The following is a 17,185-nucleotide window of genomic DNA, read 5'->3' on the forward strand; positions in this document are numbered from 1 at the left end:
AGCGCACCAATGAAAAGCGTCATAGAGTTGATTGACAGGCGTTTGACCAATGAGAAACTTCGCAGCGAGTCGGCTTCAAGCGCTGTGCAGGAGAATGAGCTTTTGACCACTTTTACATACTACATATAATTTTATAAGCATAACGTAAATAAATATATATACACTATACACTATATACTATACACTATACACACACACACACACACACACACAGAGTTGGGTCCTATTTTATAGATAAAAAATATATGTTATTATCGTATAATAATGCGTTTTTTATTAATAAAAATACGATTGCGTCTATATTTAAGTGACAATATGCAGTCAGCTTGTCATCATCGCAAAAATAAACCCAAAAGGGTAAATAGGGTTTATTTTGAAATAATGGCCAGCTGACTGCGTATTATCGCTTGAATACTGCAACAATCACATTTGTTAAAGTAAAAACACACTGTACGTGATCTCACAGCTAATTAATAAAATAAATACATTAAAAACTATATAAAATATTGATTTTAATTTTTTTTTTTTACTTGTAAAGATTAAAGAGAGATATCCACCCATGAGTTGTCAGATATACATCATTTTCCTGGTCAACTGTTGTTATTCTGAACTATCTGGCCAGTGAATGCCAAGAAAGACCAATCAGAATCAAGTACTTCATTTAATGAAGTGACACGAATACTTACATTATTAACAGAAGTGTTGACACAACTATTTCCATTTTTCATTCACTGTGAGAACATATTTTCAGTCTATTAAAATGGTCTGGCACTCTATTACCTCACACAGCTGAAAAGTGAGTTACAGAACATTTGGCACAATCTCCAGGCCCCTTATAACGGTGACTCATAAGGACTGCAGGAGTTAAATGTACTGTAAGTGTATGGGCCGTAACATCTGAAAGATAGGATGATGCATGCATCTTATTTTTGGTGTAGCTACACTGAGAAACTGCTGACAAATGGAAGCAGAAAAGTTTAAAAAGAAGCACAAGAGCAATCGAACTCTAGACAGAGATGAGGAGGTAAACCGTGTAATCTGGTGAATCTGGAAACAGAGAGACCCAATCAGTTTGGCATGCTTCTTGGAACATTCTCCAGCCAGAACATGTGGAAACAGAGAACGGGGTCGTGCTGTGGCATGGACGGGAATGTCAGACGGCAGGTGATTTTTGCCTTCTTTGCCAAGACTAATCAACTCTAATAAGAGAACCTCAGCCAGCCGACTTCTCCCCAAACAAGGAACACTCCAACGTTTTGTGGTTTCCAGAAGTTAAATAAATATAGTAAGCCTGGTGGCCAATCAAATTGGGATTGTTCAATGGTATTCATAACCGATAAACAGATCCATTCTGTGGCAAAAACCGAGATTCAAAAGGAAAACATGTTTGTGTAAAAGAGAGCTATGACCACACATGTCAATATCATAAGATAATCATCTAAATCCTGTTTGCCTTCTGCACTCATACCAGCCCACCTTTGACATCTTAACTTCCATCCCGCTTCACGACAACAACAAATAAACACCACTCTGTCCTTATGGGACCCCTTCAGCTGGGTGTGACCTGAAAGCAGGCTTTTGCATGTAAGAGACCCAATCAGACACATCTGCTTGGTGCATCCTGATGGTAAAAATAGTTGGTATAAACCCCTTGGCCACTGTATGGAATTTTCATCGTCTTCAACAAAAGCACTCTGAACTTTATGAAGGACAACTCTGAACTTTATGAAGTCCTCCAAAGAGATCAGATTTATCTGGATGACTAGGCTGATGGATTGCATTATTAGCTGCTGGCATATATCGTCTTGTGTACATTCCAGCGAAAACACTGCCCCAATTATCCACACGGTCCCTTGTCCAAAATAATCTATTAACTGGCAGAATCACCCTTGGTTGAATCACTCCATCCTAAAGCAACGTTCTCAATTCAGGTGCTTGTTCAGTCTGTTTGTTAAGTCACGTGTCAATGGGGCCAAACATTATCAGATCCCAAAAGCAAGCAACTTACTACTGAAAAATCATGATCCTAACCTTTATCTCCATACAGAAATGTCGGATGGTCAGACAGCGACTCCTCTTTTATGAATAGTATGAATATTGATGTCCAGGACACTGTGAGCCCCGGAGACTGTAATTTATACCTTTCGTTTTTAAAAGCTTTGTTTAAATGTGTGATGAAATATAGTGTTGAGATTGAGTGTTCTCAATTGAAAAGGTAGAGGCTTGGATTCAGAAATTTCTTGGGTCACAACTTAACCTGTTGTTGATATTACCTTGAATGCTTGGTCCATGTATGTGTCAACTTTTTGCTTGGCAATGCCAACCCCAAGCTCACGTTCGTCTACATCCATTTTTTGAGTGCAATGCCCACATCTCAACATCCAGTCAACTAAACCTCAAACCAGATCTCTGCTCCACATTTGGTCTTTTTCGATGTTCGGAAATATGTCACAATACGGAAGAAAAGATCAGTAACCACTTCAGTTCCATCGCAACTTTAATAAGTAGTTTTTCTGCATCTGAAAGATCATGAAAAGGATAAAAAAGTAACTAATACTACAATGCAACATAAAAAAGTTAGACTTCTATGAAGTGGGTGATCTTAATAGCATTCTTAGAAGCAACAGGGTTAATAGTGCGACTCTCCCACAAGCAAATTACCGTGGTCGGCAGAGAAATGAAATCCCTCGCCTTCATTGTTACCATGGCAAAGATTACTAGAATGCTCTAACATTTTCACAGATGATGCAGAAAAAGTAACCATCGTAGCCAGAGTAAGTATCCTGGGCAAAGGAATGTTTCCAGATACAATTTGGGTGAGGGAAAGCTGGAGCAGTGCTTGATGATTTCTAAAAGGAAAAATAATCTCTCTCTCTCTCTCTCTCTCTCTCTCTCTCTCTCTCTCTCTTTCTCTCTCTCTCTTTCTTTCCTCCCCCCCTTACACATTCTCTCTCCCTTTCTCTCTCTCTCTCTCTCTCTCTCTCTCTCTCTCTCTCTCTCTCTCTCTCTCTCTCTCTCTCTCTCTGTCTGTCTCTCAGTCCCAGCCCCTGAAGGTGTCATAACTGTGCTCTCTCCCTCTCGCTCTCTATCACCGCCTTTCAGATCTTTAAAAGCCGCTGCTTGCCGTTTCTCACTCGTTCTTGGTTTGTATCCTCTGGCACTGCAGGGGACTCCCGGCTCGCAGCCTCACCAAGCTGAAAAGCGAGCAAAGAAACAGAGAGGGGAACGAGAAACAGACTTCCAGAAATAGCATCAGCCACGTACGACAGAACCGAGTATGGAGAACCTGAGACCCGGACGCAAGATGTCTTTCTTTTCCAACTTGACGCCCGTTGTCCTGTTGCTGATCATCTACAGTGGATCCTGGTCTTTAGCGGGTCGCTTGGGCCCCCACAAAAACTGCATGACCTGCAAAGATGGGCACCCCTCAGGCACGGGCCGGGCCTCCAGAGACCCAGCCGGGGCACCCAGCACCACCGTGTTGGCGTCTGGGGAGCCCTGCGGGGTTTACACCCTGAGCTGCGCCAAGGGGCTTCGCTGCATACCCCCTCCACGTGAACACAGCCCCCTTCAGGCTCTGCTGCAGGGCAGAGGCTTCTGCACCAAACAAAGCAGAACCAGTCCCACCGAGAGGCCCCGCCCCACAGGTAAGAGTTGCAGCCAGCGGATGCCTTTGCGGTCCCCTCCTTCATGCCGTAGCTTCGCCGGCGTCTCGCCGTGCCGCATGCGGTGAGAAAATGCGATGGCTTATCTGCTTTAAGTACCAAAGCGAAATAGCTTGAGGATGCATTTCAGGTTCCACGGATGTGCTGGCAAGCCGCTATGCTGCAGTTTCCATATCAGAAGCTTGGTAGGATGACAAAACTGTAACTGAACCAAGGACATGTGCATAAAGTGCCGGGAATAGCTGCTGGTTTGCATGTGATGGCTGTAAATTCCTGCAGGGTGTAAAGGCATTTCTGTGATTTGAGGCTTTCACACCTCGTAAATACATATGATGAAGATCACTTGTAATAATGGCCATTTGGATGAATGTGTAAGGGTTGTATATGAGTATAGATGTGTGTGTGTGTGTGTGTGTGAGACAGTATGTGCAACTGTTCCATGCATATGGACATCAGAACTAATCAGAGCAGAATAAAGAGGAGAAAGCAAGAGTAGTGTATGTGTTCTTGGGTGTATATCAGTGTCACCCACATTCCTACAGTGTCAATTCATGTAGCAGGTGAAATGTAGTCATGCGGTCTCCATCTACTGTTAACTTTCAGTCATTACAACTTAAGAGATGTAGCCTATAGTGTCAATTTAAAAGAATGATTTCAGGAACTATTCCTTAAAAATGTGGGTTTGTCCAGATCAAATAACCCAAATCACACAACATATACTCTTAAATCCCAGCCAAACATATCCATTTAGTTGAAACACAGGCTTCAATGTCTTTTTCTCAAAAATGCAGAGTCATAATTCAGTATTAATGTCCCTTTTTTTCACAGGGCCACATCCTTCAAATAGTGGTGAAATAGACAAGGTGAGTCTATCTTTGGTTTTTGGCTTCTATAATTAATGCTTACAATCTAAGCATTAGACGAAGATAAAAAAAAAAAAAAAAAAAAAAAGATTCATTGGGCTACATTGTTTTATATCAATTGGTAAATTAATATTAAATGTTAAAGACAGGTCAGATTGTGGCTGTATAATTAAAGTGGAACTCTAGTTTTAAGATCCTGAAAACTTTATGATTTTATAATAATTACATAACTGTATATACTCATTTTATATTGTTACACCAAATTCATGGCACAATCAGTGCCAGAAGAGAATGGAATGATTAAAATTCCTCAAAGGCAAATATAAATAATAAATATTTTTAAGCATGACATGTGGCAACATTTCCTCACCAGGCTCCATGTCGTAAGCTGCTCAACACTGTCTTGCGAGGTCTCGAGCTCACCATTTTCCAGTCCGATCGTGACATCTACATCCCAAACTGTGACACTCGTGGGTTCTACAGGAAAAAGCAGGTAATGCTTAACTAAACCAAAATCAACAGGAAATATAGATTTGGAAGATTCAAGTGGCTTTACTGATATGCTAAAAGGGCTTTGGTAACATTAACATTTAAAGAAAGCTGATTTATATAATAACCAGAAGGATTATTTTATCACGTTTACTCTTTTTGTTAGTTCTTCTGGTTAAGTAGTATATACCCAACTTCCTTGTGGAAGTTCGTTTCAATAAATGAACTGAGGAGGAAGTTTTGATATCTGAAGGTCACCATTATGAGCCATTTTGTATTGCGAATGATGACCTTCGATGTACCAAAGCCAGAACAATCTCCTGTTGTCTTGTAGTGTCGGTCTTCTAAGGGCATGCAGCGCGGCCAGTGCTGGTGCGTCGACGAGATGGGCAACACTGTGCCATCACGTGCCGGGGAGGATGGCATTTTACCATGCGATGGAGAGTGAGGGGGAGCGACGGCCCCACAGCTCTGAGCCTGGAGGAAGAGGAGGGGTACGGGGAGAGGGGATGACTTCAGCTCGGTGCAAGACACTGCCTGACCAGGACACTCCAGGGATAAACCACTTCACACGGGAACGGGCCCTCACTCAGAACGTCCAGACCACGTTCACTGCCATAAACTCGAATAAACAGCATCAGAACACAGAAATAATGACCACTACACCACATGAGCTTAAGTTGGGATAGGTCAGCTGTTACAGAGAGATATTTAATTCCTGGCCACAACTCCTATGTTTATTTCTTAATGGGCTGTTTAACTATTAAGCAGATGGGGTGACGTCCCCTCTCCCCCTCTCCAATGATACACTGACAAAACTATACATACGAAAACGGAATATACCTTTGCGTCTAATTTATTCTGGAGTATTACTAAATTTCCTTGAAGACTTGCATACTTTTGAATCGTACACATTGTCATGTAACCGACATCTAAACGCTATCATAATGTGCACATTTGGGAAGTACTCCTTTTACGTTCATCCGACACTGACCGCAAACACACGTTGTGGATTATTTGTACATAAGTGAGGTTATCGTGGTTGGTTGTGTCATGAGGTGGAATATTCTTGAATGCTGATGGCTGTTACCTTTTTCGAGAAGTTGTTAGGCATATTTTTATATATTTCAATATGCTATTTTATATATATAAATATATATAAAATATATATAAATTGTTGATTTATTTAATGAACTACAATGCCATGTATTTTTATATTGTCAGCAGTTTTTTCATTGTCAAAACAGAGCTTCGTTTATTTGCTAAGAGAGTGAGCGCCATGTGTTGGTGTCACCATAAAAAGGGATAAAAAAACAAAAATACAACTTAAACACGCCCTTAAGAGTATTTACTGCTGTACATGTGTTTTTTATGTAATTTGTATTATTTTATGTCATTATTTATGTCAATATGTTGATCCTTCAGTATTGGAAAGTGTTACTATATCGCGTAATTTTCAATATTTCAGATTGTATTCTGGGTATTTTGTTCAGAACTCTGTGTTTTCTCATTCCCAAAATCCATTGAGAAAAAAAAGTGCACAAAATAATGTCTGGTCAATGTACCTCACACTGATTTTGTTGTATCAATATATGTGCCAGTAGTTGTGGGCCCTTGAAAAGGATCCATTGCAAAAAAAATATATAACGTGTGCAAGAACTATGATACAAAAAAAAACTAAATAAAAATAAACGGATACAGAGAAAATAAATGCATATGTTACTATAAAGACTGACTCTTTGCAGAATCTCATTTGGAAACCTACATGCATAAAAAAAATGGAATATGACAAATTATGAATACTATTAAACCATGCAAATGCACAACTAAAAAAAAAAAAAAAAAAAACAAAAACAAACACAAGCTATGAATTAGCAAAAGGCAACAAGAAAGAGCAGATGCTGCTGTTTGCTGCAAAAAAACTGCCATATGCTCAAACAAATGTCACATACAAATATTACCTTGTGCATACTGAGCTACGGTGACTGTGCATTTTTGCAAGCCCAGAGCAGATTTAGCTTACTAAGAATAACTTTATGCTTTATCAAGTAAGTAATTACATATTAAGCTATTTATACAATCTTAATCTCATGAATATAAATGAAATATAAAATATTTAGAGTGCTGGAGCTTTTGTGCCAAGACAGATTCATGCACATGTATAATCACACAACAATCCATATGCTTGTTTCCAAGGTAACAACATATAGCAGAATATAGCATATGTCTGTCTGTGCTTTCGTCATGCCCTACTTTAAATCACTGAGACTTGGAGAATTTATTCGCTCTGTAACATAAACTAGATTTTTGAATGCATATATTATTCACTGTGTCGAATTAAGAGAGCCAAAATATAGACTCTACAGAGGACGGTATAACTACAAATGTATAAAATTTATTTTTACCCACATTTGATATGGCATTTGATCAGTGTTGGGAAGGTTACTTTGGAAATGCAATAGGTTAAAGATTACAAATTAAAATATCTAAAATGTAATACGTAGTGTAACTATTTAAATTACTTTATTAAAGTAATGTAACTGATTACATTTGTTTACTTTTCTAAATTTGTAATGTTTACATATGTTAATAATTGAAATCGAAATCCCTCATCACTTTAATTCAGATTATATGAATTTAATTTTAAAGCACAGCCAACACAAAATCAGACTTATACTTCGAGATCATTTTGAGGTTAAATACAGATTTAAAACCATCTTTGCACGCTATGACAGGAAACACTTGCATCAAACAATGGCTTGGGGGGGGAAACAATCTTTAAAACATAACGCATATGCATAAATCCAAATAGGAAACCGTTATAGAATAAGCATGTGTCTTTTTCTGTGAACATTGGTGTCTAACACTTTAGAGCAGTCACTGCATTTTATGAAAGACATCAATTAAATCTGTATGTGGTTATTTATGGAAAAAAATCAGATGTAATCCCCTTTGTAATTGTTAGTGATTAATATTTTGGTTTTGGTAGCCCCTAACAACAGGTTGACATGCATGCAAGGTCAAAAAAACACTGTCATTGTCTTATAATATGCATTTATTTTTACCTTACTTGCTCAACGACTCCCAAATGATTCGTTTAACGGTTTATTTTTCCAAACACCTCCTTTGCGTGAAGCTAATCTGCGTGATTGGTCCGACTGCTCTCATTTTCATTCCATCCTGCCTTTAATGGCTGAAAAAGCAGCGTTTGTGAGCTCAGTGCTGCTTTGTGTACAGCAGTGGTTCCCAACCTTTTTCAACTCGCGGCCCACACAACCAAACACATATGTTTGCGCAGCCCACTGCAAAAAAGTTAACTGACCCCGCTATTGTTAGGTTAATAACTTAATACTCAGAAGCTAGATTGTTAACTGTCTTTATTGAATGAACTGGCACTGAACAGAAAATAACTCAAGCTGGCATCGCTTGGCACAAATGCTGTTGTTTTGTAGCATATGCAGCAAAAATATCTAAGATAAATTGGCAGTTTATTCTTAAACCTATCAGCGAGCTTGAATATTGGAAGCATAGTTACAGTTTAATATTTATTTTTTGTTATTTAATTATATATATATATATATTAAATGATGTTATTATGTTATGACTTAGACATTTGTACATATATGAACAATATTATTATTTATTTTAATAGTAATACCTTCGCGACCCACTAGGGGGCCGCGGTTCACAGGTTGAAAACCACTGGTGTACAGCGTTACCCGTAACCCGCTATTTTTACCGCTCCAAAAGCGCCACCTAGTGGCAAAGAATGCCAACTTGTTTCAATTATTAAGAGTAGACTCTTTCTTTTGAGAGACAATAACTTTATACAACTTTATACGCACTTACATGGTAAATAGACTAAATATTGTAATTATATGTAATTAAAATATTGTCAAAAGTCTGTACTCGCATTCTGGGGTGCGTTTCCCAAAAGTTACGTCGTTACCAATAGAGTTCAATTGAACTTACCACTATAATAAGCTAACAATGCTTTGGGAAACGCACCCCGATCTCTAAATAAATGTCCTAGCTGAACATTTTTCGCATATTTTAATTAGGCAAAATACAACGTGTTTCGCAGCCTATCGATGTTGATAAAACTATATGTTTTTCGCCCCATCAGTCAGGGCAACCTCGGCTCGTGCTGGCGCTAGGACCGATTCCGTCCGATTCGTGGACGAACCGTATTTTTAAACTGGTTCTTTCGAATCATTGAACAGAGATCCACCTCAAAACAACTGTTCCTTCGGACAATGTCAGTCATGTCAACCGCAGGAACTTGTCAGACGAAATATAATAGTTATGGTCAGGTTAGTATTAATGTTTTACGGTCTCATCTCACCTGTACGTTCACAAACCACGTGACGTAGGCTACACTCAGGTGAGAGTCTGACACACATTCTTGCTGTCACAATATATCAAGAGCTGTTCCTCTCCTCTCCACTTGTGTGTGGGAGGAGCCTCTGGATCTCTGCCACTACAGCAGCCTAGAGTTGTTCACTACCACGAAGAACCGGTCCATCTGGGCCTGCAAACACAGCGAAAACTGACCCCCGCGGCTTTGCGCTTGTGTTGTTTTCGACCTTTGATTGTCAGCTGGAGGAACCGGAGCCGGAACAGATGGAGGCGGATCCAAGAGCGAAATAGATCGCTGTGTTACGGGGAGTGACCGTGATGATGGCGTCCCACGGTAACACCGGCAGCGCCTCCAGTCCAATGGTCATGCTCGCCCCCAAAACCAAGACCAAAAAGAAACATTTCGTGCAGCAGAAGGTCAAAGTGTTCCGGGCGAGCGACCCGATGCTCAGCGTGCTCATGTGGGGCGTTAATCATTCGGTAAGGCGGAATAAGATTCACTTAACTTCCTACATCACACAACTGCCATTTTATGAGCTAACAGTTAGCTGTAAGCACGTGTATCGGGGGTTTGAGGACTTTAAATGCATGATGTATAGTAATATTAATCAAATTTGCGCGTACCGTTGTTTCATATGGGTTTTATATACAGATATTCATATACATTGTTTGATTGCACGTGCGGGTTTGCAACTGTTGCCACCGAATCTGCGAACGAATCTTTCTGTTGAGTCGAATCTTTGAAATAGATTTGGTTCACAACACTAGTCTCAACGATTTGTGACGAATCAGACTGTATCGGTCTAAAGCAGTTGAACCGATTCTAGCTATATTTTGGTTTTGTTTAATTGACATGCAAATCATATTTAAGGTTCAACGACTTTGTTTTAGTAATTTGATTTGCATATGTAATCAATTGAAGTAAAATAATACCTATATTATATGTACGAAAATAAAAAGATTTAAACATAATGTAGAATATATTTCTTTGATTGAACGCTTTAGATGATATTACATTCTAGAATGGCAGGGACCGTTTGATGATGTAATAACGTAGTGAATCATTGAATTGTTGCTTTAAACGGTTCTTTGAGACTGTTCAAAAGAGCCGTTTGGCAAATGAGTCAGATTATTTACGAGTAGCTGTTGTAGAGAAAATAAGTTTTGGAGATATATGCGTTTAGTGTCTTAAATTCGTCTTTTCCATTTATATTTTACTTTCAAACATATTTGGTCAAAATGCACAACTAACTATGCAGATCATAATGAAATTCCAAAAGGAATCCTGTTAACATTCCTTGAAGATTTCTGGAGGATCCTGGGGGAAGTAATTGCTTTTAGGGTTGTTAAATGGATCATTTAGATGTTGCATAATTGGGAGACTGTGAAATGTTCATGCAATGACATGTTAGAAGAGAAACCTGCAACTTCAAAGTTTGTTTCAGATGCAAAAAAATAGTTTTCCCCACTGTTTTTCCAGGTAAATGACTTGAATCAAGTTCCAGTGCCTGTAATGCTACTTCCTGACGACTTCAAAGCCAACACCAAAATTAAAGTGAACAACCATCTCTTCAACAAGTATTTATCAAAAGCACATCATTATTTTACAGATTTTCATTGCACTGTGCTTTCTGTGTCTACGTGTGAACTTGAACTTCTAAGCAGGAACATGTTTACCTTCATTCAGACAGTGAAAGAGTGTAATTGGCAGCAGAACAGCCACATCAAAGCAGCATTTTACCTTCAGGTGATTGTGAAATGCAGGTTTCCGATGGAGTTATTAATATGAAATCATCATTCTGTACCTTACAGAGAGAATCTTCCAGGCCATTTTAAATTTAAGGAGTACTGTCCGCAAGTCTTCAGGAACCTCAGGGAGCGATTTGGAATTGAAGATCTTGACTATCAGGTGACCTGATGTGCATTACGTCCATTGATAGAAAGATAGAAAGTGTCTTATTTCTTTTGTTCTTGGATATAATATTACTGCTAAATTTAATCTGAATTTTTGCGCTTGCATGCATGGATGTTTTCCATCAGGTGTCCCTGGCTCGCAGTGCTCCCATGAGAGGCGATGGACATGGAGAAGGGCTTCTCTTCACGTCCTATGACCGTACACTGATAGTAAAGCAGATCTCCAGTGAAGAAGTAGCTGATATGCATAACATTCTGTCAGAGTATCACCAGGTATGTCACAACATAGTGGTCAGGACATTCAGGGTTAATTCAAGCCATATCAAATGTGCCTTCAATGGAATATTTAATCTAAGAGATGGCTGATATCTGTTCAAACGGCTGTATCCTTAATGAAAGTCTCTTATGCACATTTGTATTTACATACATCAAATATGATCTGTTCAACTAGTATATATTGTTTGGAGGCACTGTCGCATTTATTAAACTTCAGCTTTAAAAGGTTGCAAACAATACGGACACATTGAATGACAAAAGGCATTTGTGTTTAAAATGTTAAGCTTGTTTGCTTAAACATAAAAATACTGTAATTGTTTATGACTTTAGCTTACATTTTACACAAGGTAACATGTGTTGGGGAAATAATCAGACAAAAGATTTCAGACTTCAGCTATTTTTATGTTTAATTACCCTTTTGGGATCCACACGCAATGTTGTTCATTTCCTCTCTACTCTTTCATACAAACTTGTTTAGTCTCTGGAGTTATTTTCAAGTTACATTCACACTTCCTGAAAATACGTAAATTTCTCTTTTTGTGATTGACGATGAGCTTTTGTTGTTTTGTGTGGTTATTTTAAGGTATAGTTAGTCGTTTATGGTCGATAGAGTGGTAGTCTTAGATTTTATAAACCTATCGGCATGCATATAGCATCATGATCAAGTTTTGTGTTATGATATTCAAAGGTGTTTTTGTAATGAATAGCTCAATTAGGCCACAGCTAAAATTGTCCAAAAATAAGGCACCACTGAGAGAAATATTAGGTCATGGTGGCCACCATGAAGGAGATTTTTCTCATGTCAGATTAACAGCTACACTACAGTTCAAAAGATTGGGGTCAGGTGAATTTTATTTAATTTTTATTTCTTTTGAAAAATAATAATAATATTTTTTACACAGTAAGAAGGCAATATATTTATAAAAAGTGACAGTAAAGCCTTTCATAATGTTACAAAACACTTCTATTTCAAATAAATGCTTTTTTTTAACTAGAATTGTGGAAAAAAAACAGTTTTCAACATTGATGATTAATACTTTTTGATTTCTAAAAGATCGTGTGATGCTGAAGACTGGAGTAATGATGCTAAAATAAATTCAGCTTTGCATTACAGAAATAAATATCATGCTCAAACATTTTATAATGGAAAACAATTATTTAAATTGTAATAATAATATTACTATTTGACTGTATTTAACACAGCCTTGGTGAGCATAAGAGACTTTAAAAACATTAAAAGATCCTACTGACCGCAAACTTTTGAGCACATATTAACGTATTATAATTTTTTTTTTAGATGTATAATGTTTTAAAACACTTGTTGAGTTGGGTTAGCGTAGCATTTGAGTGCTTGTGTTTTGTTTACGTGACAGCCATGAGATAAGTATGTGTGAGTGGCTTTCTTGGTTTCCATTGTAACTGATGTTAATCGAGACTGTGCTTCTGCATTTGCATTGCCTTTATATTCACAACATATCCTGTGTGTGCACTAACACATATCCAGGAATCTCTAACGACTAATTTCTTACAAAATGTTAAATAATATTTAAGCTAATATTTGTTTTTAAAGTGCTATTAACATGCATTTTATTTCATATTTCATGCAGTTTTAGTTTCAATTTAGTCCAGGTGTGCAATGATGCAGACAGGGAAATATTGTAGTTTATTAAGCTTGTGGGGTTGTTTGGTATTGGATACCATATGCTACTCAAAGTTGGTTAATTGGTTATAACTATGTGCCATTGAATGAACATTAAACTTTATGGTTGAAGCTTACCGAATATGATTCCTTGTGTTTTGTGTTGTGTCTGGCAGCATATAGTAAAGTGTCATGGCAGTACACTCCTCCCTCAGTTTCTGGGCATGTACCGGGTTACGGTGGAGAGCGAGGACACGTACCTGATCGTCATGAGGAACATGTTCAGCCACAGACTCGTAGTCCACAGGAAATACGACCTGAAGGTAGGAACCATTCCTCGCCGCTGAGCTGAGATGCTGTTTATTTAGGATTGTTTTGGCTGTGATACTGTGTGTCTGATCTTTTCTTTGTCTTTGCACCCATCATTAACTTCCCCTTAGACCTGGTTTAAGAGATTTAGGTGGACATGGATTAGATTCAGTGAGGACAAGGGTTTTTTTCCATCTTGTAGAATAGGCAATGTCATATTTATGACAGTATACAATTTAAAAAGTGATTTAAGTGAATGATGATTATTATTATTAGTAGTAGTAGTAGTAATGTGTATAAGTAAGACTATACTAGTAGCATATTTTTTCATTTACATATTTACAGATAATCTATCAAAATGTTTTTTCAAACAACATGGAAACAATGGCTGTTTGTTTAAAATCACTAATATTATATATTATTATTATATTATTAAGTATTATATATTTGCTTTATATTTATATATTTAGTATTATATTGCTTTATATTTATTCCTTTAAAAAAAAAAAGCCTTGTTCACCAAGACTGCATTTATTTGATGGCAAATACAGTAAAACAGTATTGTTGTGAAATACAATAAAAAAAAATATATTAAACTGCTTTACATTTTTATTATATTTTTTAATATTTTAAATTCCTTTGATCCAAAGCTGAATTTTCATCAGCCATTACTTTAGAAACCGTAAGGTTAATTATCCTAATATGCAGATTTGGTGTTGAAACATGAATTATTATTATCGGTTTTGAAAACAGTAGTGCTGTTTAATAATAGTATATTTGTAGAAATCGTGATTTTTTTTTTTCTTTGATTAATGTGAAGTTAATAAGCATTTGTTTGAAACATAAATCTTCAATGCATCTATAAAATCTAAAAACAAAAACCTTGCAAGTTTTTAACTGTAGTGTATATCATAATAAAATAATCATCATAATGTTTATGATATTATAATTATATCTGTTAGTAATTATGTTAATGGCCAGGGTGTCTTTTGATTTGCTTTTGGTGTTAACGGGCCTTGAGGGTGAGTAAAACATGGGCTCGTTTTCATATTTGGGTGAACCTTTCTTTTTATTGCTATTTTGATTCTGTGCCACAAGAGGGTGTGATTGCAATGATGTACACAGATCATGTTAGAGCATCCAGTGCTCATACATTTATTGAAAAACACTGTTAAAAAGAGTCTAACACTGTGTTTTCTTTAGGGTTCTCTGGTAGATCGTGAGGCCAGTGACAAAGAGAAGGTAAGACGCCAGTCCACATCATTTCAACTATGTAACACAAGTCACGATTCCGACATTCCTGCTTCTTCTAATGCAGGTGAAAGATCTGCCGACTTTTAAAGACATGGATTTCAGAAATAACATGCAGAAGGTGTACGTCACAGAAGAGCAGAAAGAGAAGATTATGGAGAAACTAAACCGAGATGTAGAGGTGAAGACTTTTAAAAATGTCATGATGTACATTTTTTTTTTTAAATCCCTGCTCTTCATGTTCCTGTGATTTATAGTTCCTGGTGAAGCTGAAGATTATGGATTACAGCCTGTTGTTAGGCATCCATGACGTGGCACGTGGCGAGCGGGAGGACGAGGAGGCCGAGGAGCCCAGCTGTGAAGATGATACTGATCCTGAGAACGGCCTTGCTCCGGCCGCACAGGTGGGCTCGTACGGCACGTCGCCAGAGGGCATCGCCGGTTACATGAACTCCTTCAAACCCCTGGGACCTGGAGAATTTGACCCTTACATTGATGTATACGCTGTCAAGAGCGCCCAAGGTAAGTTCTGGCTGCTAATCCGGAGAGGAAGTTGAGGATATAGAAGGGAAAAGGGAAGCGGGAAAGGAGGTGGTTGGTGATATGGGTGTTTGTGTTGGATTCCAGGAGCGCCGCAGAGGGAGGTGTATTTCATGGGCCTCATTGACGTGTTGACGCAGTACGACACTAAGAAGAAAGCTGCCCACGCAGCGAAGACCGTTAAACATGGCGTGAGTGGAAAAACAGTTTTAATGCGCACTCGTCCAGTGTCATTTGCTTCATTCGGAGTTCTAGGAAGTCATAATAACATGAGTCATCCTGTTCCTTCCTTTCAGGCTGGTGCTGAGATATCTACGGTTCATCCAGAGCAGTATGCCAAACGATTCCGTGAATTCATCTCCAACATTTTTGCGTAACCACTTCTGGGGGTCTTTGGCGACACTTCAAGGTCACGTTTCACCCCAAAATTAAACTAAAAAAATAATAATAATTATATTTTGTGTAAAGAAATTAGGTCTGTTTTTAGGGCCGTTAAGTTATTTTTCATTGTGACATTTTTATGACAATAAAACACATTTGCCCCATTATTGTAATATGTCCAGATGGTTCTAATTGCAATAATACAGTAATTGTTTTAATAAAATTCAATGTTTGTAGACACACACAATTTATTAATTTTATTTTAAAGTACTGTATTATTGATTGTGAAATTGAAGTATTTCTTATTTTAGATTTTTTGTATTTCATATATTAGGTATATACTGTACAGACAATAATTACTTAATACAGTAATTCTTTAAATAAAATTAATTTAAAATATTAGGTTATTAATATTTATGTAGCAAAAGGAATTTTCTTATTTTAGATTAGATACAGTTGTATATTGTTTGTGTGTGTATGTATATTCTATTATATTTTGTATATGCATATATATTTGTTTGAATTATGAGAATTTAGAGGGGAAATGTGTTTTATCATAAAAATAAACTCTGAAGTAAAAAAATCTTAATGGTGTTTAATAGGCTTAATTTTTTGAAAGCAAAATATAATATTTTATTTTTTTAATCCTACGGTGACATATGCACCATTCTTCCCAGATTTGTCAGATTCACTCAACATGTTTTTAAAATGTCTATCTACTGCCATCAAATATGTTGATTTTTTATTTTTTTTATTTTATCTCATATTTTAATTAATTTCCATAACATATTTAAGCATGACATGTTGACATGTCTCATCCACACTACAGCTACATTCTTTAAGGGTGTATTCACAAATGAATAACACTAGATTCACATGAATCAATTTGTGGCATAACCTACAAACATGGGAACATTAATCTGTTAAGGAGATATAACTCCAAACCTGTAGCAGTGACAGAATTTGTTCTTGGTGTGTTCTCTCTTTTTCTTTGTACTTTGGCTTGGCAAAGAGAGAAACTGTCGCCTTAACCATTTATGGAGAAATAACAGAGTCAAGTTGATGCTTTTAAGTGCATGCTAGCTTTATTTAATATATGCAGCATTAGAATGTTGTGAGGAGGATAAGATACTTGTAAAAAAAAACACACAAACAAATTGACCAGCCGGTGACCTTAAGTGTACATTAAGTGTGTAGATTAATGTTGTGAATTGAATGCTGACTGTTTATATGGATGGTTGGAGCACACGCTCTTTTTTTGTCTTATTTGAGCTATTTTATGCAGTTAGCCTTGATGCAGAAAAGAGGAATTTTGTAGTTTGTAGTAGAAATACTTTAGCAACACTGAGCTGATTTAGTATGAAATGCCTTATTGTTGCATTTTATTTATTTTGCAAATCAGTGTTTAGACCAAATATATTTTTCCAGAGATTTCCAAAAACATGTTTTCAGTTATTTATTCATTTAAGCTTCGTACGACTACAATTGGCACAATTACA

The 17,185-nt window shown here is 37.2% G+C and overlaps 2 protein-coding genes across 2 annotated transcripts; both read left to right on the forward strand.

Moving 5' to 3' along the window:
• The first annotated feature begins 3,063 nt into the window (after window positions 1-3,063).
• On the forward strand, window positions 3,064-6,705 carry LOC132118463 (insulin-like growth factor-binding protein 3). Its single transcript, XM_059528313.1, has 4 exons — window positions 3,064-3,647; window positions 4,494-4,528; window positions 4,902-5,021; window positions 5,352-6,705. Exons 1-4 carry the CDS (start codon window positions 3,278-3,280, stop codon window positions 5,463-5,465), a joined length of 639 nt encoding a protein of 212 aa, XP_059384296.1. The 5' UTR covers window positions 3,064-3,277; the 3' UTR covers window positions 5,466-6,705.
• Window positions 6,706-9,386: 2,681 nt separating this feature from the next.
• On the forward strand, window positions 9,387-17,075 carry LOC132118461 (phosphatidylinositol 5-phosphate 4-kinase type-2 gamma-like). The gene is made up of 10 exons (XM_059528311.1): window positions 9,387-9,856; window positions 10,857-10,954; window positions 11,189-11,285; window positions 11,417-11,563; window positions 13,382-13,528; window positions 14,718-14,756; window positions 14,833-14,946; window positions 15,023-15,287; window positions 15,393-15,496; window positions 15,602-17,075. The coding sequence occupies exons 1-10, from the start codon at window positions 9,695-9,697 to the stop codon at window positions 15,680-15,682; spliced, it is 1,254 nt and encodes a 417-aa protein (XP_059384294.1). The 5' UTR covers window positions 9,387-9,694; the 3' UTR covers window positions 15,683-17,075.
• Window positions 17,076-17,185: the final 110 nt, after the last annotated feature.

Source organism: Carassius carassius, chromosome 37, assembly GCF_963082965.1.
Source record: "Carassius carassius chromosome 37, fCarCar2.1, whole genome shotgun sequence".
Lineage (NCBI taxonomy): Eukaryota > Metazoa > Chordata > Actinopteri > Cypriniformes > Cyprinidae > Carassius > Carassius carassius.

Coding starts and splice junctions, on each gene's coding strand:
- LOC132118461 (XM_059528311.1), top strand. CDS start 9,695: ATGATGGCGTCCCACGGTAACACCGGCAGCGCCTCCAGTCCAATGGTC. Junction 9,857..10,856: donor TGTGGGGCGTTAATCATTCG/GTAAGGCGGAAT, acceptor CTGTTTTTCCAG/GTAAATGACTTGAATCAAGT. Junction 15,288..15,392: donor CGCTGTCAAGAGCGCCCAAG/GTAAGTTCTGGC, acceptor GTTGGATTCCAG/GAGCGCCGCAGAGGGAGGTG.
- LOC132118463 (XM_059528313.1), top strand. CDS start 3,278: ATGGAGAACCTGAGACCCGGACGCAAGATGTCTTTCTTTTCCAACTTG. Junction 3,648..4,493: donor CGAGAGGCCCCGCCCCACAG/GTAAGAGTTGCA, acceptor TTTTTTTCACAG/GGCCACATCCTTCAAATAGT. Junction 5,022..5,351: donor GGTTCTACAGGAAAAAGCAG/GTAATGCTTAAC, acceptor GTTGTCTTGTAG/TGTCGGTCTTCTAAGGGCAT.